Source organism: Arachis hypogaea, chromosome 2 (assembly GCF_003086295.3).
Source record: "Arachis hypogaea cultivar Tifrunner chromosome 2, arahy.Tifrunner.gnm2.J5K5, whole genome shotgun sequence".
Lineage (NCBI taxonomy): Eukaryota > Viridiplantae > Streptophyta > Magnoliopsida > Fabales > Fabaceae > Arachis > Arachis hypogaea.
In genome coordinates this window covers 3,325,230-3,349,322 of record NC_092037.1, presented here as the reverse complement: position 1 = coordinate 3,349,322, position 24,093 = coordinate 3,325,230, and the positions used below count along the sequence as shown (strand labels likewise).

Here is a 24,093-nt window from a genome sequence, read left to right as displayed (position 1 = left end):
TCTCTTTTCAATCTAACAAGTTGAGCTTGGGGGCTGCCATAATCACAATTCCGATTCCGATTTATAGTTCGGAAGCTCAACCTGTTTAATTGAAAATTTTTACAGGTCAAGCTTGGGGGCTATGTTCCGTCCATTGGCTATAATTCGGCTCAGGTAAAACTATAAATCGGAATATAATTAAAACTAAATAAACACCTGATATTTCAGGAGTACGTGGAGAGTACGTACTTTGATCTCCTAACAGACTTATCCTATTAAATCAAACAACTGCGTGCCAACCCAAATGGGCACAGAATAGATATATTAAATTGTATTTTGAATGTGTATTTAATTTTAAAAAGACAGTAAATTTATTCATAATTTTTAATTGTGTTTATTTTAATTTTTTTTAATTATTGTAATAAAAGGCTGAATGTTGTACTATTTTTAAAGAATACCTAATTGAACCGATTAAATTATTATTAATGACTATTTGATAACTACAAATATCAAAAATTACTGTCTCTAACACTCCTCATATGGTGATTCAGAACTCTCTCCAGTAATAATTGAGATTTATTTGAGTGTCCTCACTATAGTTATTGGTGTTTCCAATGGTATCCGGGCATTAATAAGCTCGACTAGTTGATGATAATCAACGAATGTTAAAGATTCTATTAACCTTTTATTTTAAAAATTATATAAGTCATTTTATAATTAATTATACAATAAAAAGTTATCTATATTTTAATATTTAAAAAATATTTACAAAAATTTATAATTTTAATTTATAAAAATGTCATGCATTGATTAGTCATCATCCGCGTGAGCTCGAAAGACATTGGAGATTTCTGATCATCCGCCATCGTCAAGGTAAAAAACACGGGTAAAAAAAATTCTATTAACTTCGCCTCACCGTGTGGCTGGTTGATCTTGTATTCCTCGTCCTCCTCCAGATGATTTTTGTAATTTTCTGGCCAGAAGAGATATAACTCGGTCAAGTAAGAACATGAATTATGGGTTACTTGCACAAAAAGTCACTCACACAATGAAGTCAAGTCAAGTTTTAAAGTTTTTTTTTAAGCTACTATTTGTACATTAAAATTAGCTATTAATATATATGTATATTGATACGACCGTTATACATCGGTTACGAGTTATACCTCGGCTAATACCTTTGTAACCGACATATCAATTATACCGAGTTTATGGCAATAAACAGCCTTATGATCGGTTATATCAGAAACGGTAAAATAAAGAGTATTACTGTTATAATATCTCGGTTATAAAAGGCAATCGACAGAGAATGGTAAAGATAGATCATTCTGAACTAAAGAAACCTCTTAAGATAATTCTCTTAAACTGACTTGAGCGTCGGAGTACTTTTTGCAGGTATTTCCTCCCCTTTTTCTTCTCGGTTAGCTCGCTGAAAGTGGAGTGGTGCAACTTGAGGATAAGCTCGGCCTCCCTCTCCTCGGAAACGACTTATAGTTCGGCTACAACAAGGCAAGAACATTTGGCGCCCACCGTGGGGCCCGAAATTTAAAACCCTTTCTCTCTCAGGCCCCAAAAACCTCAACCACCAATAATGGCTGACGCACCTCCTCCTACACCGTCCGAGCTTCTTCGCATGGTAACCGAGCTTCAGCAGGCAAACCAGCGCATGGCTGAGGCAAACGAGCATATGCGAAGCGAGAACCTATGAATGCAACAACAGATTGAACAATTAATCAACGCTCGCCTTGAACACGGTAACGAGCATAATGAGCGAAACAACGATGATGAACGCCACACACATGTCTCAGAGACACCTCAAGAAAATGAGGACGGCGGTCCTCGGGACAATGAAAAAAGAGCCGAGACTGACGGAGACGAGCTCGACAACTCCACAGGACCATTCACAGCAGATATCATGAATTTTCAACTACCCAGACAATTTACCTTACCAACGACGTTAACTCCATATGATGGGTTGGGTGATCCAAAGCAACACATTAAGAAATTCCGATCAATTATGATCGTTAACGGTGCATCTGACCCTATTTTATGTCGTTGTTTTCCTTCATTTTTAGACGGTCCTGCACTTGACTGGTTTTGCTCTTTGCCTGCAGATTCTATTTCCCGATTTCAGGAGCTGGCAAAGCAATTTGAAGACCACTTTGCAGCATCCGCTATATACCTACATGATTCAGACTACCTGACGACCGTTAAACAAGGCCCTCAAGAAAGCCTGAAGGACTACATCACCCGTTTTACAAAGATAGCAATGAGGATCCCTGACCTACATCCCGAAGTCCATTTACACGCCATCAAGAGCGGCCTCCGCCCGGGGAAATTCCAGGAGGCTATAGCGGTAGCTAAACCAAAGACTCTAGCCGAGTTCCGTGAGAAAGCCAAAGGGCAGATAGACATAGAGGAGCTTCGTCAAGCTCGGAAGTCAGAAAGGTCGGCAACCACCAAAGACGACGAAAAGCCTCGTGAGAGTTGGAAGAGCTTTAAACCAACACCTCGTTACGAGTCATACACACAGTTCAATACCAAACGAGATGATATTATCAAGGAGATACTAAACTCCAAGTTGATCAAACCTCCACGAAAGGCCGGGAGTTATCCAGAGCCAAAAAATGCTGACAAATCTAAGTATTGTACGTTCCATCAAAAGTTCGGTCATACGACCGATGAATGTGTGATCGCCAAAGATCTCCTTGAACGTTTGGCGAGACAGGGGCATCTTGATAAATTCATTGCGGGTCATATGCAAAAAAGGTCAACTTCTACTGCGGAACCACCCTCCGCAGGAACCTCGTCAAAGGACAAAGAGAAAGCTCCCATTCAGCCCAGAGGTGTAATTAATTGCATCTCAGGGGGCTATGCAGGAGGAGGACCTACAAGCTCCGCTAGAAAGCGCACGTACAGAGCAATGCTCGCCCTTGGGAATACGGCTAACAAGCCCGAACCGATACAAAGAATACCTGAGATGACGTTTTACCCGACCGATTTTCATGCCCATGACGCAAATTTGGATGACCCTGTTGTCATCTCCATCCAGCTGGGCGATTTAATAGTTCGGAAAGTACTGCTGGACCCAGGCAGCAGCGCCGATGTCTTATTCTTTACTACATTTCAAAAAATGAAATTAAGTACTAACATTTTGCAACCTTCTGTAGGAGACTTGATCGGCTTTTCAGGAGAACGAGTCCCGATCATGGGCTCAGTGTGGCTACAAACCACATTGGGTGATCAGCCACTATCTAGAACACAGGATATTCAATACCTAGTGGTGGACACTTTCAGCCCTTACAATCTCAGTTTAGGGCGACTCTTTTTAAACAGGTTCGCTGCCATTGTATCAACTGTTCATCTTTGTGTCAAGTTTCCTGTGCAGGACGATACGGTAGCCATAGTTCACGGCGACTTACAAGAAGCTCGGCACTGTTATAACACAAGCTTAAAGCCTATCAAAAGAAATAATGACAGACGTGTAAACTCCATAGGTGCCGAGCAACCAATGCTAAACGAGCTGGACCTCCGGGCCGACCTTCAAGATCGCCCTTTACCCAATGAAGAGCTAATGAAGCTTATCTTGACAGATGACCCCACCAAATTTACTTTCATTGGGACATCCATGAAAGATGAAGCAAAAGACAAGCTAATCAGGTTTTTGAGACAGAATGCCGACCTATTTGCTTGGACGTCAAGAGATATGCCAGGAATAGATCCTTCTATCTTTACACATAAGCTCGCCATTAATCCGGCAGCCCGACCAGTAACCCAGAAGAAAAGAAACCTCGGTACAGAAAAAAGACTGGCATCCATGGCTGAGGCTAAAAAGCTGATCGATGCAAACTTCATACGAGAAATCAGGTTCACGACTTGGCTCGCCAACATCGTAATGGTAAAGAAACATAACGGTAAATGGCGCATGTGCGTTGATTTTACTGATTTAAACAAAGCATGCCCAAAAGACGCATATCCTTTGCCTTCAATTGATGCTTTAGTAGATAATTCTTGCGGTTATGGTACATTAAGCTTTATGGATGCATATTCTGGGTACAACCAGATCCTTATGCACCCATCAGATCAAGAAAAAATTGCTTTTATCACTGAATATGGTAACTATTGCTATAACGTTATGCCCTTTGGCCTAAAGAATGCAGGAGCAACATACCAACGACTGATGAATAAGGTCTTCGATCAACAGATCGGCAGAAACGTGGAGGTATATGTCGACGATATGATCGCCAAAACAAAGATCGGCGATGACCATGTCAATGACCTCGCTGAGATATTCGGCCAAATTCGAGCTTATAACATGAGACTTAATCCTGAAAAATGTGCCTTTGGTGTCCAAGGTGGAAAATTCCTCGGTTTCATTCTCACTAGCCGAGGAATTGAGGCAAATCCGGAGAAATGTCAGGCAATCCTCGACATGAACAGTCCCACAACCATAAAAGAAGTTCAACGACTGACAGGACGATTAGCAGCTCTGTCGAGATTCCTGCCATGCTTGGCACCCAAATCGGCGGATTTTTTCAAATGCTTACGAAAAAACACAGTCTTCCACTAGGACGAAAACTGCGAATTGGCATTTCAAAACTTAAAACAGTTTCTATCTACACCACCTGTTCTACAAAAACCTAAGGTCGGTGAGCCCTTATATTTGTATTTATCTATTACTGATTTAGCGGTTAGTGCTGTTCTTATTGCAGAAAACAATAAAGCTCAACAACCAGTTTACTTTGTGAGCAAATCACTCCAGAATGCCGAGCTTCGTTACCCGAAATTGGAAAAGCTAGCTTATGCCCTCGTATTTTCAGCAAGAAGACTTCATCCCTATTTTCAGAGTCATACAATCAACGTTAGGACGTCTCAGCTGCTACGCCAGATACTCGCCAGACCCGACCTAGCAGGGAGGTTGATCAAATGGTCCATCGAACTCTCAGAGTTCGATATCCATTACCAACCTAGATCATCTGTCAAGTCACAGTATTTAGCCGATTTTGTTGCTGAATTTACAGGATCAAGCCCAAATGAAGGCAATGAACACTGGGTGTTGTTCGTCGATGGAGCTTCAAACCCTCAAGGATCAGGCGCAGGGATACTCTTGGAAAACCCCGGAGGAGTTGTTATTGAACATTCTCTCCGGTTTTCCTTTAGGGCCAGCAACAATCAGGCCGAATATGAAGCCCTCATCGCGGGACTCAGGTTAGCAATTGAATTACAGGTCACTAATTTACATGTCTATTGTGATTCCTTGTTGGTCGTTCAACAAGTAAATCAGTATTTTCAGACAAGGGACCCTATTTTATCAAAATACCTTGAAATTGTAAAACAACTAATAGCTCGTTTTTCAAAATTCGACATTACACACATAGAAAGAGAGCAGAATCACAGAGCAGATGCATTATCTAAATTAGCTACAAGTCAGTCACACAATGCTTCACTTTACAGTCAACTTTGCAAAAGCCGAGTATAAATATGATCGGCAACTTTCAAACCGAGGATAGTTGGCAAAAGCCATACATCCAATACCTTAAAAATGCAGAACTTCCACTAGAAATACAAGACACCAAAAAGTTTAAAAGACAGGCATCTTTCTTTACATTATTGAATGACCAATTATATCGGCGAGGCTATTCTCGACCATTACTGAAATGCTTAGACAGGTCAGAAGCTGAAATAGCCTTAGCTGAAGTTCACGAAGGCATCTGTGGAACGCATTCAGGGGCAAGGAGCCTAGCCCGTAAGATCCTCCGTGCCGGTTTTTACTGGCCGACCTTATGGGAGGACAGTCAAAAAAAAGTCCAAACTTGTGATAACTGCCAAAAGCACGCCCCTACATTACATATCCTAGCCGAAGAGTTACACCAATCAACGGTAAGCTGGCCATTTAATAAGTGGGGAATTGACATCCTTGGACCTTTTCCAACTGCACCAAGACAGGTAAAATATTTAGTTGTGGCAATCGATTACTTTTCCAAGTGGATCGAAGCTCGAACTCTCGCCAGAATTACATCGACACAAATGATATCATTTGTTTGGCAGCATATAATCTGCAGATTTGGTATACCTCAACATATTGTAACTGACAATGGTCGGCAGTTCATAGACCATAATTTTCAGACCTTCTTGCAGAATTTAAAAGTCAAACAACATTTCTCTTCAGTTGAACACCCCCAATCAAATGGTTTAGCAGAAGCTGCCAACAAGGTCCTCCTCCAAGCCCTACGAAAGAAACTCGACGACGCTAAGGGCTTATGGGCCGAGCTTGTTCCGGAGATCTTATGGGGATACAATACCTCGGTACATTCAACAACTAAGGAAACACCGTTTCGTTTAGTATATGGTTCGGATGCAATGATTCCAGTTGAAATATCACAAAGCTCCCTAAGAACACAACACGAAGCCCATGATGACGCCCGCCGAGCTGAACTTGACCTTGTTGAAGAAGTTCGAACCATAGCAGCAATTCGGCAAAAGGCATTGCAGCAACGAATAGCACAACGTCATAACAAGACCGTCAGGCCAAGATCCTTTAATCACGGCGATCTGGTGTTAAGGAAGACTGAAACAGCGCGTAAACAACCTTCCCATGGCAAGCTCGCCGCAACATGGGATGGACCTTACAGAATCAATAAAGTAATCGGCAAGGGTGCATATCATCTAGAAGAATTAGATGGAACGATACTACCTAACACTTGGAATGTTAGTTCATTGAAGAAATACTTCAGCTAATAGAAAGCAGAATGCTAGTACTCTTTTTCCTACCTTGAGATTTTTCCCATATATGGGTTTTGCTCAGGAAGGTTTTAACGAGGCTAGCTTACCTATCTCAATTATAAAGGTACTGCACTAAATAAAATTTGTTCGACACATATATTTATGCATAAACTTTACTGCACATACTTTGTACCAGTTATCTCTTACTACAATCCTACAACGTTGTTAACCGAACTTAAAGTCGCATTGATACCCCATGCGCGCGCTAACAGCTGATAAAATCCTAATCAGCACGGAAAAATAAATCAGACCCTAAGAAGGGGATACACGACAATTAGGATTAACCATATCCTAATTTAACAGACATATCAATTACAAAACAAAACAGTGCAAAAGCCCTCGAAGCAACCCAACATCATTCAAAACAAACAGTTTTCTGCAAGAAAAGAAAAGCAGTTCAAAATACAGCCAAATACCCTAGTCAGCTAAATTATCATCGCCCTCTTCCGCTCCATCTTCATCATCAACCAATTCACCATTCCGAACTATCTTGCTCGGATCCAATGCAGAAAAATCATCTCCAGGAAACAGAAACTTAGCTTGGATTACAGCACGTTCAAAACCTTTTGCGAAGGCATCAAGGATATCCACTTGTCGGTTTGATTCCATCTGTTTCATTTTCACTGTCACCTCCACCATTTTTTCACTCATGGCACTCAATTCACCCTCCTTCTTCCCTAATGATTCAATTACCCTCTCATGCTCTTCTTTTTCAAGCTTCAATTTCTCCTTTACAACAGATAACTCTTTCTTAAGCTCAGAAAGCATAGCTTCTTTTGCTTCTAGTTGACCCTTTAACTCGGTGCTCTCAGACATACTTTGCAGCATCTTCCTATGCCTTTTCTCCTGACTCCGGCCAATACTGGCTAAGCGAAAACCCAACACCTATACAAACATTATCATAATTCCAGTTAATCTTTCAAAACAAGAATAACACAAAAGACAAACCCCCAAAGATATTAAAATATATGGCCAACCTGCATAAATTGATCTATACCAAGATCTCCGACTTCATCAATACGACTAACATCAGAAGCAGACTGCACAACTTCATCCGCCAAGACGTTAAAAGGAAAACTCTTGTCCCATAGCGACGAACCATCACCCTCTTGCTCAAAAGAGTGGAGTTTTTCTTGCTTAATAGTAAAGCTCGTCAATTCGTCAAGTCCAATCGCTTTATCTCCTTCTTCCAAGTTTATCGCCTCGGATTTTCTCTTCTTGAACACGATACCTCTCTTCTTAGGAATTGGTTGATTCACCTCAACCTCACCTTCCACTTTCTCTGGATTAGAGGAAGACCCTTCAAAGTTTTTCATCTTAAAACGAGCTCTCATACTCGATGCCGAAACCCCAGGATACCTTCCACCTAAAAACAGAAAGAAAAAACAAAACTCTTAGAAAATAAAAATTAGAGTCTCAGACAGAATAGATACTCAATAACCCCTCACCTAAATATTCAACTACAGCCGCCCTATTTTCTTCCCAAGGTAACAAGTTTGACACAGATATCAAACCACCTCGATCAACCATTTCCATTAAAAAGTTTATAATACATTCGTTATGAGGCGATATCAGCTCGGGACCCAGAATATGATTAGGATGACAACACCAATACAGGGGGAACTTTTCGCCAAGATTCTCGTCCAAATAAAACGGGAATTCCTCTTCTACTGATCTCACTTTGAAAAACATTTCTTTAAAATCTTTGAAAGAAGATTTGTACAATTTAAAAATGGAAAATCCGGGTGTACTATTCAGATTCACCCAGAGGCCCTTCCAAACGCCCTTTGCTTGAAAAAGTGAGAAAAATAACTCTACATCAAGTTCAATCCCTAAGAATTCCATCAAAACTGCAAAACACTTGATAAAAGCCCATCCATTAGGGTGAACCTGAGAGGGCACACAGTTCATCTGCCTCAATACGTTACATTCGAACTTTGTAAAGGGCAGCTTCACAAACAACTCCTCAACGACGCAGTGATGAGCGGATAATTTGTATACTTTTTGGCATTGTTTTTAGTATGTTTTTGTTATGATCTAGTTAGTTTTTAGTATATTTTTAATAGTTTTTAGTTAAAATTCACTTTTCTGGACTTTACTATGAGTTTGTGTGTTTTTCTGTGATTTCAGGTATTTTCTGGCTGAAATTGAGGGACCTGAGCAAAAATCTGATTCGGAGACCAAAAAGGACTGCAGATGCTGTTGGATTCTGACCTCCCTGCACTCGAAGTGGATTTTCTGGAGCTACAGAAGCCCAATTGGCGCGCTCTCAATGGCGTTGGAAAGTAGACATCCTGGGCTTTCCAACAATATATGATAGTCCATACTTTGCCCAAGATTTGATGGCTCAAACCGGCGTTCAAAGTCACCTCAAGAAATCCCAGCGTTAAACGCTGGAACTGGCACCCAAATGGGAGTTAAACGCCCAAACTGGCACTAAAGCTGGCGTTTAACTCCAAGAGGAGTCTCTGCACGAAAAATGCTTCATTGCCCAGCCCAAGCACACACCAAGTGGGCCCGGAAGTGGATTTTTATGTCATTTACTCATTTCTGTACACCTTAGGCTACTAGTTTTCTATAAGTAGGACCTTTGACTATTGTATTAGAGATCTTTTGATCACTTTAGATCTTAAGAGGACTTGGGTAGCTATCTTCATTTTTATGCTATCTTAGATCATTGGGAGGCTGGCCATTCGGCCATGCCTAGACCTTATGCTTATGTATTTTCAACGGTGGAGCTTCTACACACCATAGATTAAGGTGTGGAGCTCTGCTGTACCTCTAGTATTAATGCAATTACTATTGTTCTTCCATTCAATTCCGCTTGTTCTTATTCCAAGATATCACTTGTTCTTCAACTTGATGAAGGTGATGATTGACGCCCATCACCATTCTCACTCATGAACAAAGTGACTGACAACCACTCTTGTTCTACAAGCACTTGAGGCTTGGTGAATATCTCTTGGATTCCTGATTGCACGATGCATGGTTGATCGCCTGACAACCGAGTGCTCGCCTGACAAACGAGCCAACCATTCCGTGAGATCAGAGTCTTCGTGGTATAGGCAGGACCTGATGGCGGCATTCAAGAGAATCCGGAAGGTCTAAACCTTGTCTGTGGTATTCTGAGTAGGATTCAATGATTGAATGACTGTGACGTGCTTCAAACCTGTAACCTACTGGGCGTTAGTGACAGACGCAAAAGAGTGATTCTATTCCGGTAGGGGAGGGAACCAAACCGGTGATTAGCCGCACTGTGACAGAGTGTATGAGCATTAGTTTTCACTGCGAGGATGGGAGGTAGCTGCTGACAACAGTGAAACCCTACACGAGCTTGCCATGGAAAGGAGTAAGAAGAATTGGATGAAGGCTGCAGGAAAGCAGAGAGACGGAAGGGAAGGCATCTTCATACGCTTATCTGAAGTTCCTACCAATGAATTACATAAGTATCTCTATCTTTACCTTTGTGTTATTTTCGTTTATCACTATATCCATTTGAGTTTGCCTGACTAAGATTTACAAGATGACCATAGCTTGCTTCAATACTAACAATCTCCGTGGGATCGACCCTTACTCACGTAAGGTTTATTACTTGGACGACCCAGTGCACTTGCTGGTTAGTTGTGCGAAGTTGTGTAATGCCATGGTATTGAGCTACCACGTTTTTGGAGCCATTACCGGGGATTATGAGAGTTGTGAAAAAGTATTGTTCACAATTTCGCGCACCACGCAGCTATACATGAAAAAATCTTCAAAATCCTTTTTTCGATGGTAAACCCGATCCATACGGTTACATGGGGTCAACTCAATGTGAAAACCAGGCCTCACTATCCTTTCCAAATTAATCCCTTTAACACTTTCTTCATCAAAGAACAGAGAGGCCCTAATTTTCACATCTTCATCGACCCACCCATAGGATCCGTCGTCTTCTACCTTAGGCCAACCCTTCACTTTCTTATCACTCATTTCTTCTCTCTCAGACGAAGGAAAGCCAACAGAAGTAAGAAGAATAGGGAGTTAACATTACTAACCTCTTTGGCTCATTGTTTAAACCCCTAGCGAAGACACAGGAACTAGAGCAGTTGGATCATCACACGAACGTAACTCAAAGTCACTTCTTAACCACTGATTTAAGAAAACGTTTTCAATTCCAAGTTAGAATCCTGACCCTTCATTAAAACCCACTTTCAACGGACCAAGGATAACTTTGGAACTTGAACTTTCATTGAAAAAACAAACAGCATCATTAACTCTTCAAAATAACTTTTCCCATACTACATTAAATACGCCTCGTTTGATACGACAAGTTGACCTGGGGGCTCCTTACGCCGAGCTATAACTCGGTCGATTCAAAATTCAAAGCTCAACCTGCCTTATCTAAACCCAGGCTAAGCTTGGGGGCTGTGATACGACCGTTATACATCGGTTACGAGTTATACCTCGGCTAATACCTTTGTAACCGACATATCAATTATACCGAGTTTATGGCAATAAATAGCCTTATGATCGGTTATATCAGAAACGGTAAAATAAAGAGTATTACTGTTATAATATCTCGGTTATAAAAGGCAATCGACAGAGAATGGTAAAGATAGATCATTCTGAACTAAAGAAACCTCTTAAGATAATTCTCTTAAACTGACTTGAGCGTCGGAGTACTTTTTGCAAGTACTTCCTCCCCTTTTTCTTCTCGGTTAGCTCGCTGAAAGTGGAGTGGTGCAACTTGAGGATAAGTTCGGCCTCCCTCTCCTCGGAAACGATTTATAGTTCGGCTACAACAAGGCAAGAACATATATAAATACATGTGTGGTTTAATTTATTTTTTATATTCCAAATTTTTAGCATATATTTTATATTGATAAATAATTTTATTGACTTGAGTGTTTTGTGTGTCTCATATGCATTTTCATTTTGTTAGTGTCAGTAGTATACAAACTGCTAAGTTTGGTGTCTTGCATGCATTGTTATTTGATTCTTGTTGCATTTTGGTTTGTCCTTATTATTAAAAATCCAAAAATATTTTTAATTTGTGTCTTTTCAAGTCAATTATACAGAGAATTGAAGATTCAGAACATACTGCAGAGGAATCACACAGAAAAAGCTGGGCATTCAAAAATGCCCAGTGAAGAAGACAGACTGGCGTTTAAACGCCAGCCAGGGTGCCTGGCTGGGCGTTTAACGCCCAAAAGGGTGTAGTTTTGGGCGTTAAACGCCAGAATGTGCACCATTCTGGGCGTTTAACGCCAGGATGGCAAAGGGGGAAGATTTTGTTTTCAAAATCAATTTTTTTTCTAAGTTTTCAAAATCTTTTCAAAATCAAATCTTTTTCAAATCAATTTTCCAATCAAATCTTTTTCAAAATCAATTTCTTTCTATTTTTAAGATACTTACTATCAATCAATGATTTGATTCAACATTTCAAGTATGTTACCTTTTCTGTTGAGAAAGGTTTAAAGTTTGAATCATATCTTTTCTTGTTAGTCAAGTTTTTAATTTTCAAATCAAATCTTTTTACAATGTTTTTCAAATCATATCTTCTCAATCACATTTTTTTAAATCAATCATATCTTCTTAACCACATCTTTTTCAAAATAGTTTTCAATCAAATCCTTTTGATTTCTAATTTCAAAATCTTTTTCAAAAATCACTTGATTTCTTTTCCCTTTTCATTTTCGAAAATTAAGTAGTGTTTTTCAAAAATGTTTTAAATTTTTCACTTAATTTTCGAAAATAACTTCCCTCCTTCTCACATCCTTCTATTTATGGACTAACACTATCCCTTAATGCAAAATTCGAACTCCATTTTCTCTGTTAAGTTCGAATTTTCCACTTCTGTCTTCTACTCTTCTTTTCCTCTGATACCTAAAGGAATCTCTGTACTGTGACATAGAGGATTCCACATTTTCTTGTTCCCTTCTCTTTCTTATGAGCAGGAGCAAAGACAAAAGCATTCTTGTTGAAGCTGACCCTGAACCTGAAAGGACCTTGAAGAGAAAGCTAAGAGAAGCCAAAGCACAACTCTCTTTAGAGCACCTGAACGAACTCTTCAAAGAAGAAGAACAAATGGCAGCCGAAAACAACAACAATGCCAACAATGCAAGGAAGGTGCTGGGTGACTTTACTGCACCTACTCCCGACTTCTATGGGAGAAGCATCTCTATCCCTGCCATTGGAGCAAACAACTTTGAGCTTAAGCCTCAATTAGTTTCTCTAATGCAACAGAATTGCAAGTTCCATGGACTTCCATTGGAAGATCCTCATCAGTTTTTAGCTGAGTTCTTGCAAATCTGTGACACAGTCAAGACTAATGGGGTTGACCCTGAGGTCTACAGACTGATGCTATTCCCTTTTGCTGTAAGAGACAGAGCTAGAACATGGTTGGATTCTCAACCTAAAGAAAGCCTGGACTCTTGGGAAAAGCTAGTCAATGCCTTCTTGGCAAAGTTCTTTCCACCTCAAAAATTGAGTAAGCTTAGAGTGGAAGTCCAAACCTTCAGACAGAAGGAAGGAGAATCCCTCTATGAAGCTTGGGAAAGATACAAACAATTGATCAGAAAGTGTCCCACTGATATGCTTTCTGAATAGAGCATCATAGGTATTTTCTATGATGGTCTCTCTGAACTGTCCAAGATGTCTTTGGATAGCTCTTCTGGAGGATCTCTTCATCTGAAGAAGACGCCTACTGAAGCTCAAGAACTGATTGAAATGGTTGCAAATAACCAATTCATGTACACTTCTGAAAGAAATCCTGTGAACAATGGGACTAGTCAGAAGAAAGGAGTTCTTGAGATTGACACTCTGAATGCCATATTGGCTCAGAACAAAATATTGACTCAACAAGTCAATATGATTTCTCAAAGTCTGTCTGGAATGCAAAATGCACCAAGCAGTACTAAGGAAGCTTCATCTGAGGAAGAAGCTTATGATCCTGAGAACCCTTCAATGGAAGAGGTGAATTACATGGGAGAACCCTATGGAAACACCTACAATCCTTCATGGAGGAATCATCCAAATCTTTCATGGAAGGATCAACAGAGACCTCAACAAGGTTTCAATAACAATAATGGTGGAAGAAACAGGTTTAGCAATAGCAAGCCCTTTCCATCATCTTCTCAGCAACAGACAGAGAGTTCTAAGCAGAATACCTCTGACTTGGCAACCATGGTCTCTGATCTAATCAAAACCACTCAAAGTTTCATGACTGAAACTAGGTCCTCCATTAGGAATTTGGAAGGACAAGTGGGTCAGCTGAGCAAGAAAATTACTGAACTCCCTCCTAGTACTCTCCCAAGCAATACAGAAGAAAATCCAAAAGGAGAGTGCAAAGCCATCAATTTGGCCGAATCCTGGGAGGAAGAAGAGGCAGTGAACGCCACTGAGGAAGACCTCACTGGACGTCCACTGGCCCCCAATGAGTTCCCTAATGAGGAACCATGGGAATCTGAGGCTCAAACTGAGACCATAGAGATTCCATTGGACTTACTTCTGCCATTCATGAGCTCTGATGAGTATTCTTCTTCTGAAGAGGATGAGTATGTCACTGAAGAGCAAGTTGCTAAATACCTTGGAGCAATCATGAAGCTAAATGACAAGTTACTTGGAAATGAGACTTGGGAGGATGAACCCCCTTTGCTCACCAAAGAACTGGATAACTTGTCTAGGCAGCAATTGCCTCAAAAGAGGCAGGACCCTGGGAAGTTTTCTATACCTTGTACCATAGGCACCATGACCTTCAAGAAGGCCTTGTGTGACTTAGGATCAAGTGTAAACCTCATGCCCCTCTCTGTAATGGAGAAATTAGGGATCTATGAGGTACAAGCTGCAAAAATCTCACTAGAGATGGCAGACAACTCAAGAAAACAAGCCTATGGATTTGTAGAGGATGTTCTGGTCAAGGTTGAAGACCATTACATCCCTACTGATTTCATAGTCCTAGAGACTGGGAAGTGCATGGATGAATCCATCATCCTTGGCAGACCCTTCCTAGCCACAGCAAAAGCTGTGATTGATGTTGATAGAGGAGAGTTGATCATTCAAGTGAATGAAGAATCCTTGGTGTTCAAGGCCCAAGGATATCCCTCTGTCATCATGGAGAGGAAGAATGAAGAGCTTCTCTCAAAACAGAGCCAAACAGTGCCCCCACAGTCAAACTCTAAGTTTGGTGTTGGGAGGTCACAACCAAATTCTAAGTTTGGTGTTGAAACCCCACACTCAAACTCTAAGTTTGGTGTTGGGAAGTTCCAACACGGTTCTGAGCATTTTTGAGGCTCCATGAGAGTCCTCTGTCAAGCTAGTGACAATAAAGAAGCGCTTGTTGGGAGGCAACCCAATGTTTTATAATTAATTATTTTCTTTTGTTATTTTATCTTTTTTTGTAGGTTGATGATCATAAGAAGTCACAAAAACAATGAAAAAAGCAAAAACAAAATGAAAAACAGGAAGAAAAACAGCACACCCTGGAGGAAGATGCTGCTGGCGTTCAAACGCCAGTCAGCCTAGCAGTTGGGCGTTTAATGCCCAGTCTGGCACCATTCTGGGCGTTTAACGCCAGAAAGGGGCACCAGACTGGCGTTAAACGCCAGTAAAGGGCAAGAACCTGGCGTTAAACGCCAGGAATGGGCACCAGCCCGGCGTTTAACGCCAGAATTGGCTCAAAACGTGGATTTTGATGCCATTTGGTGCAAGGATGCCTTTTCCTTGACACCACAGGATCTGTGGACCCCACAGGACCCTACCATCACTCTCTCTCTTCTTCCCCCATTCACCAATCACCTCAACACCTCTTCCCCAAAAACCCTTCACCTATCAAATCCTATCTTTCTCTTCACCACTCACATCCATCCTTCATAACTCCCCACCAACCTCACCCTTCAAATTCAAACCACTTTCCCTCCCAAACCCACCCATAATAGCCGAACCTTTACCCCCCTCTCTCCTATATATACCCTTCTTCAACCCTTCATTTTCACACAACCTAAACACCACTTCTCCCCCTCTTTGGCCGAACACACCACCATCTCCCTCTTCCTCATTTCTTCTTCTTCTACTCTCTTCTTTCTTCTTTTGCTCGAGGACGAGCAAACATTTTAAGTTTGGTGTGGTAAAAGCGTTGCTTTTTCGTTTTTCCATAACCATTATGGCATCCAAGGCCGGAGAAACCTCTAAAAAGAGGAAAGGGAAGGCAAAAGCTTCCACCTCCGAGTCATGGGAGATGGATAGATTTCTCTCAAGGGTGCATCAAGACCACTTCTATGAAGTTGTGGCCTTGAAGAAGGTGATCCCCGAGGTCCCCTTTTCACTCAAAAAGGGTGAATATCCGGAGATCCGACATGAGATCCGAAGAAGAGGTTGGGAAGTTCTTACCAACCCCATTCAACAAGTCGGAATCTTGATGGTTCAAGAGTTCTATGCCAATGCATGGATCACCAAGAACCATGACCAAAGTGTGAACCCGAATCCAAAGAATTATCTTACTATGGTTCGGGGGAAATACTTGGATTTTAGTCCGGAGAGTGTGAGGGTGGCGTTCAACTTGCCTATGATGCAAGGAGATGAGCATCCTTACACTAGAAGGGTCAACTTTGATCAAAGGTTGGACCAAGTCCTCACAGTTATATGTGAAGAGGGCGCACAATGGAAGCAAGATTCAAGAGGAAAGCCGGTTCAATTGAGAAGGCATGACCTCAAGCCCGTGGCTAGAGGATGGTTAGAGTTCATACAACGCTCAATCATTCCCACTAGCAACCGGTCCGAAGTTACCATAGATCGGGCTATCATGATCCATAGCATCATGATTGGAGAAGAAATAGAGGTTCATGAGGTCATAGCTCAAGAACTCTATAAGGTGGCGGACAAGACCTCCACCTTGGCAAGGTTAGCCTTTCCTCATCTCATTGTCACCTCTGTTATTCAGTTGGAGTTGACATAGAGGGAGACATCCCCATTGATGAGGACAAGCCCATCACCAAGAAAAGGATGGAGTACACAAGAGATCCTACTCATCATGAGATCCCTGAGATTCCTCAAGGGATGAATTTTCCTCCACAAAACTATTGGGAGCAACTAAACACCTCCCTAGGAGAGTTGAGTTCCAACATGGGACAACTAAGGGTGGAGCATCAAGAACACTCCATCATCCTTCATGAGATTAGAGAAGATCAAAGAATCATGAGGGAGGAGCAACAAAGACAAGGAAAAGACATTGAGGAGCTCAAGCACTCCATAGGATCTTCAAGAGCAAGAAAGAGCCGCCATCACTAAGGTGGACCCGTTCTTTGATTTCCTTGTTATTTGTTCTTCTGTTTTTCGAATTTTATGCTTATGTTTATCCATGTTTGTGTCTTGTGATCATTAGTGTCTTAGTGTCTATGCCTTAAAGTTATGAATGTCCTATGAATCCATCACCTTTCTTAAATAAAAATGTGCTTAATTGATAAAAGAAAGAATTGCATGAATTTTGAATTTTATAATAGTTTAATTATTTTGATGTGGTGGTAATATTTTTGTTCTCTGAATGTATGCTTAAACAGTGCATATGTATCTTGAATTTGTGGTTCATGAATGTTGGCTCTTGAAAGAATGATGAAAAAGGAGACATGTTAATGAGGATCTGAAAAATCATTAAAATGATTCTTGAAGCAAGAAAAAGCACTTTCAAAAAAAAAAAAAGAGAAAAAAAAATCGAAAAAAAAGAGAGAAAAATCGAAAAAAAAAAATAGAAAGAAATAAAAAGTTGTGATCCAAGGCAAATAAGAGTGTGCTTAAGAACCCTGGACACCTCTAATTGGGGACTTTAGCAAAGCTGAGTCACAATCTGAAAAGGTTCACCCAATTATGTGTCTGTGGCATGTATGTATCCGGTGGTAATACTGGAAGACAGAGTGCTTTGGGCCACAGCCAAGACTCAATAAAAAGCTATGTTCAAGAATCATCATACTTCACTAAGAGAATCATTAGCACTATCTGGACTCTGAGTTCCTAAAGAAGCCAACCATTCTGAATTTCAAAGGATAGAGTGAGATGCCAAAACTATTCAGAGGCAAAAAGTTAAAAACCCCGCTCATCTAATTAATACTGATCTTCACAGATGTTTTTGGAATTCATTGCATATTCTCTTCTTTTTATCTTATTTGATTTTCAGTTGCTTGGGGACAAGCAACAATTTAAGTTTGGTGTTGTGATGAGCGGATAATTTGTATACTTTTTGGCATTGTTTTTAGTATGTTTTTGTTATGATCTAGTTAGTTTTTAGTATATTTTTATTATTTTTTAGTTAAAATTCACTTTTCTGGACTTTACTATGAGTTTGTGTGTTTTTCTGTGATTTCAGGTATTTTCTGGCTGAAATTGAGGGACCTGAGCAAAAATCTGATTCGGAGACCAAAAAGGACTGCAGATGCTGTTGCATTCTGACCTCCCTGCACTCGAAGTGGATTTTCTGGAGCTACAGAAGCCCAATTGGCGCGCTCTCAACGGCGTTGGAAAGTAGACATCCTGGGCTTTCCAAAAATATATGATAGTCCATACTTTGCCCAAGATTTGATGGCCCAAACCGGCGTTCAAAGTCACCTCAAGAAATCCCAGCGTTAAACGCTGGAACTGGCACCCAAATGGGAGTTAAACGCCCAAACTGGCACTAAAGCTGGCGTTTAACTCCAAGAGGAGTCTCTGCACGAAAAATGCTTCATTGCCCAGCCCAAGCACACACCAAGTGGGCCCGGAAGTGGATTTTTATGTCATTTACTCATTTCTGTACACCTTAGGCTACTAGTTTTCTATAAGTAGGACCTTTGACTATTGTATTAGAGATCTTTTGATCACTTTAGATCTTAAGAGGACTTGGGTAGCTATCTTCATTTTTATGCTATCTTAGATCATTGGGAGGCTGGCCATTCGGCCATGCCTAGACCTTATGCTTATGTATTTTCAACGGTGGAGCTTCTACACACCATAGATTAAGGTGTGGAGCTCTGCTGTACCTCTAGTATTAATGCAATTACTATTGTTCTTCCATTCAATTCCGCTTGTTCTTATTCCAAGATATCACTTGTTCTTCAACTTGATGAAGGTGATGATTGACGCCCATCACCATTCTCACTCATGAACAAAGTGACTGACAACCACTCTTGTTCTACAAGCACTTGAGGCTTGGTGAATATCTCTTGGATTCCTGATTGCACGATGCATGGTTGATCGCCTGACAACCGAGTGCTCGCCTGACAAACGAGCCAACCATTCCGTGAGATCAGAGTCTTCGTGGTATAGGCAGGACCTGATGGCGGCATTCAAGAGAATCCGGAAGGTCTAAACCTTGTCTGTGGTATTCTGAGTAGGATTCAATGATTGAATGACTGTGACGTGCTTCAAACCTGTAACCTACTGGGCGTTAGTGACAGACGCAAAAGAGTGATTCTATTCCGGTAGGGGAGGGAACCAAACCGGTGATTAGCCGCACTGTGACAGAGTGTATGAGCATTAGTTTTCACTGCGAGGATGGGAGGTAGCTGCTGACAACAGTGAAACCCTACACGAGCTTGCCATGGAAAGGAGTAAGAAGAATTGGATGAAGGCTGCAGGAAAGCAGAGAGACGGAAGGGAAGGCATCTTCATACGCTTATCTGAAGTTCCTACCAATGAATTACATAAGTATCTCTATCTTTACCTTTGTGTTATTTTCGTTTATCACTATATCCATTTGAGTTTGCCTGACTAAGATTTACAAGATGACCATAGCTTGCTTCAATACTAACAATCTCCGTGGGATCGACCCTTACTCACGTAAGGTTTATTACTTGGACGACCCAGTGCACTTGCTGGTTAGTTGTGCGAAGTTGTGTAATGCCATGGTATTGAGCTACCACGTTTTTGGAGCCATTACCGGGGATTATGAGAGTTGTGAAAAAGTATTGTTCACAATTTCGCGCACCACGCAGCTATACATGAAAAAATCTTCAAAATCCTTTTTTCGATGGTAAACCCGATCCATACGGTTACATGGGGTCAACTCAATGTGAAAACCAGGCCTCACTATCCTTTCCAAATTAATCCCTTTAACACTTTCTTCATCAAAGAACAGAGAGGCCCTAATTTTCACATCTTCATCGACCCACCCATAGGATCCGTCGTCTTCTACCTTAGGCCAACCCTTCACTTTCTTATCACTCATTTCTTCTCTCTCAGACGAAGGAAAGCCAACAGAAGTAAGAAGAATAGGGAGTTAACATTACTAACCTCTTTGGCTCATTGTTTAAACCCCTAGCGAAGACACAGGAACTAGAGCAGTTGGATCATCACACGAACGTAACTCAAAGTCACTTCTTAACCACTGATTTAAGAAAACGTTTTCAATTCCAAGTTAGAATCCTGACCCTTCATTAAAACCCACTTTCAACGGACCAAGGATAACTTTGGAACTTGAACTTTCATTGAAAAAACAAACAGCATCATTAACTCTTCAAAATAACTTTTCCCATACTACATTAAATACGCCTCGTTTGATACGACAAGTTGACCTGGGGGCTCCTTACGCCGAGCTATAACTCGGTCGATTCAAAATTCAAAGCTCAACCTGCCTTATCTAAACCCAGGCTAAGCTTGGGGGCTGTGATACGACCGTTATACATCGGTTACGAGTTATACCTCGGCTAATACCTTTGTAACCGACATATCAATTATACCGAGTTTATGGCAATAAATAGCCTTATGATCGGTTATATCAGAAACGGTAAAATAAAGAGTATTACTGTTATAATATCTCGGTTATAAAAGGCAATCGACAGAGAATGGTAAAGATAGATCATTCTGAACTAAAGAAACCTCTTAAGATAATTCTCTTAAACTGACTTGAGCGTCGGAGTACTTTTTGCAAGTACTTCCTCCCCTTTTTCTTCTCGGTTAGCTCGCTGAAAGTGGAGTGGTGCAACTTGAGGATAAGTTCGGCCTCCCTCTCCTCGGAAACGATTTATAGTTCGGCTACAACAAGGCAAGAACATATATAAATACATGTGTGGTTTAATTTATTTTTTATATTCCAAATTTTTAGCATATATTTTATATTGATAAATAATTTTAGTGCGCAACTGATTTTAGTACACACGTAGCATAACTCTTTTTTTAGGTTACGCAGTGGATTTCTCTTATGCTAATAAGTAGAATAAATAAAGTCCTCTAAACGGATTATAGCATACCAGTTTTCAGTATCTGAATTATAGCACAGTTTACAGCCGAGTTAAAACAGGTAAATCACTAATAATTGAAAAACAATGTGCATTCAAACATTCGTTCAACAATGTTAAAGATTCTAATTAATCTTATTCGTTCTACCATAAAGCTTTTAGGATTATTGTTTCACTTTCTTTTATTTTTTTACCTTTAATTATAGTTTTATTCTCAATCTTTTCCAAAATAATTTTTATGTTCTTTAACCTTTATAATTACTATTTTGTCTTCAATTTTTTTAAAAGACTTTTATATCCTTTAAGCTTTAAAGTCATTCTTCTACCCTCAATCTTTTATAAAATGATTATTATATCATTTTATGGCATATTTATATTTTTATCTTTAAATTTTATTTTATTTACAATCTTGTCTCTATATTTCATTATAATTAAAGTTTTATTCTTAAAATTTATCATAATTACAGTTTGTCTCTTAAATTTTATTTTGTTTATATTTTTATTCATAATCTTTTGAATGTTTATGCTTTTATTTCTAAACCTTTTATATTTAGATTTTTATCTCATAATTTTTCTTAATCACACTTTTATCCACTTTTTCTACTAATTTTGTCTAAGTTGCTTATTTAGTTATTTATATTAATTTCTCACATAAATTATCGAAAATATTTTCAACCGCTTTAACTTTGGCACAACCACATCAAAATTACATCATAGAACATCATTCAACAAATGGATAGTTGGTTTTAAAAGTCCCAATAATTTATTTATGAAGAACATTCGCATCACCGTCGAAGAACTTATATATTAGTCTAAAAATATTATATTAGATGATAAAGTACATATAAACAAAATTTACATTTCATTTTTCAAATTAATTACGAAAATAAAACTCTTATCACTGCTAATTTTTTTATACCTAATATGATTGTCATAAACGAGCTATAACTCGGCATGGTCCGTTATACCTCCTCCATTCATGAGTCATAACTCGGTCAGATAAATGTTCCGTCATAACCGACGACAAAACGGTAACGCAATCAAGGGACGTTACCTACCTTTTTGTAACCGACTTTAAACACTAAAGACGTAACAGCCGAGCAGTCTACCATATAAAAGTCAGGAAAAGTATTTTCTTCGGTAAGTGAGATATAGCACAATATACTGACTTAAGTTTCGGAGTGCCTTTGCAGGTATACTCCCCCCTCATTTGTTCGCGTTATTCACGTCACACCAGAAAAGAAAAGCTCGGAATTCAAGGATCGGACGATCAGCCTCAAAGCGCATAAGCTCGGTTGATACCTCTATTTCATAAGCAAGAACAATTGGCGCCCACCGTGGGGCCGAGGAAATCAAATTCTTCTTTTGGTCCCGTTACCCTTGCTTACGCCCATGGCTGACGTACCACCTCCTTCACTGTCCGAACGTATGCTGATGATAGCTAAGCTACAACAAGCCAATCAACGGATGGCGATGAAAATCAAATAATGGCTGCTCAAATCACCGAGTTGAATCATGTTCGGATAGAACATGACGAGACTCATCATCAGCAACTAGAAGATAATGAACATCATTCTCAACCATCATACGTCTCGGAGACTATCCGAGCCAACGAAGTTCAACCCGAAGATGACAAGGGAGAGTCCGACGAACTTGTGGGACCCTTCACAGAAGAAGTGATGAACTTCGAATTGCCAAAGAGATTCACCTTGCCACTAACCCTCACACCTTATGATGGGCTCGGAGACCCAAAGAAGTTTCTCAAAAAGTTCCGATCAATAATGATCGTCAACGGTGCATCAGATATTGTTTTATGCCACTGTTTTCTAAATTATTTAGACGGTCCTGCACTTGATTGGTTGTGTGCTTTGCCTGCAGGTTCTATCTCGCGATTTCAGCAACTGGCCAAGCTATTTGAAGATCACTTCGCCAAATCAACAATATACCTGCATGATTCTGAATATCTGAATACAATCAAGCAAGGACAAAACGAAAGTTTGAAGGACTATATGACCCGTTTCACAAAAGTCGCCATCAGCATACCCGACCTCCATCCCGAAGTCTATTTGCACGCAATCAAGAGCGGCCTCCGACCTGGGAAGTTCCAGGAAATAATTGCGGTAGCCAAGCCCAAAACCCTTGCCGAGTTCTGGGAGAAAGCCGAAGGCCAAATCGATATCGATGAGCTCAGACAAGCTCGAAAATCTGACAAACTGAACTACAGAGACGATGACAGAACTCCGAACAGTAAGAAAGGTTTTAAACTAACACCTCGCTTTGATTCTTACATGCAGTTTAACACTAAATGGGAGGACATCATCAAAGAGATTCTAAATTCAAAACTCATCAAGCCACCAAGAAAGGTCGGCACCTACCAAGACACTAAGAATGTAGACAAATCTAAATATTGTGCCTTCCACCAGAAGCACGGCCATACCACTGATGATTGTGTGGTAGCAAAGGATCTTTTAGAACGTTTAGCTCGGCAAGGCCACCTCGATAAGTACATCGGCGGTCACATTCAAAAATGTTCCACACCTTCAAGGAACGAGGATTCATCAGAACAACAACACCGAGGAAAAGAAAGGACAACACCAAATCAATATGAAAAGCCCCGAGGTATAATCAATTGTATTTCAGGTGGATACGCCGGTGGAGGATCATCAAGCTCGGCAAGAAAACGATCATACCGAGCTATATGCTCGGTAGATGGGTCCCGTCTTGAAGCAACTCTCACAACACAACTCCCCCAAGTGACATTCACACACGCCGACTTTAATTCAAACATAAACAACTTGGATGACCCTGTAGTCATCACCCTTCAATTGGGCGATCTATTGGTTAAGAAAGTACTTCTGGATCCAGGAAGCAGCGCCGACGTTCTATTCTACACAACATTCCAAAAAATGAAGCTCAGCGACAACGCACTCCAGTAAACAGGAGGTCTCCTCGTGGGGTTCTCGGGTGAGCGAGTACCAATATTGGGGTCAGTGTGGTTACAAACCACACTGGGTGAGCATCCTGTTTCCAAAACATGTGATATTCAATATTTAGTTGTTGATTGCTTTAGCCCATACAACCTCATACTAGGCCGACCTTTCTTGAATAAGTTCGGCGCCATTGTATCTACAGTTCACCTGTGTGTCAAGTTCCCTTCGCA

The 24,093-nt window shown here is 40.4% G+C and overlaps 2 protein-coding genes and 1 non-coding gene across 3 annotated transcripts; 2 read left to right on the top strand and 1 right to left on the bottom strand.

Moving 5' to 3' along the window:
- The first annotated feature begins 1,684 nt into the window (after window positions 1–1,684).
- Window positions 1,685–6,714, top strand: LOC140180921 (uncharacterized). The gene is made up of 3 exons (XM_072222604.1): window positions 1,685–4,415; window positions 4,689–5,184; window positions 6,039–6,714. Exons 1-3 carry the CDS (start codon window positions 1,685–1,687, stop codon window positions 6,712–6,714), a joined length of 3,903 nt encoding a protein of 1,300 aa, XP_072078705.1.
- A 6,513-nt stretch (window positions 6,715–13,227) lies between these two features.
- On the bottom strand, window positions 13,228–13,335 carry LOC112764705 (small nucleolar RNA R71). Its single transcript, XR_003183289.1, has one exon. It is a non-coding gene; the product is annotated as a small nucleolar RNA R71 (small nucleolar RNA).
- Window positions 13,336–22,420: 9,085 nt separating this feature from the next.
- LOC112762496 (uncharacterized) lies at window positions 22,421–23,869 on the top strand. Its single transcript, XM_025808348.1, has one exon. It carries the CDS (start codon window positions 22,421–22,423, stop codon window positions 23,867–23,869), a length of 1,449 nt encoding a protein of 482 aa, XP_025664133.1.
- Window positions 23,870–24,093: the final 224 nt, after the last annotated feature.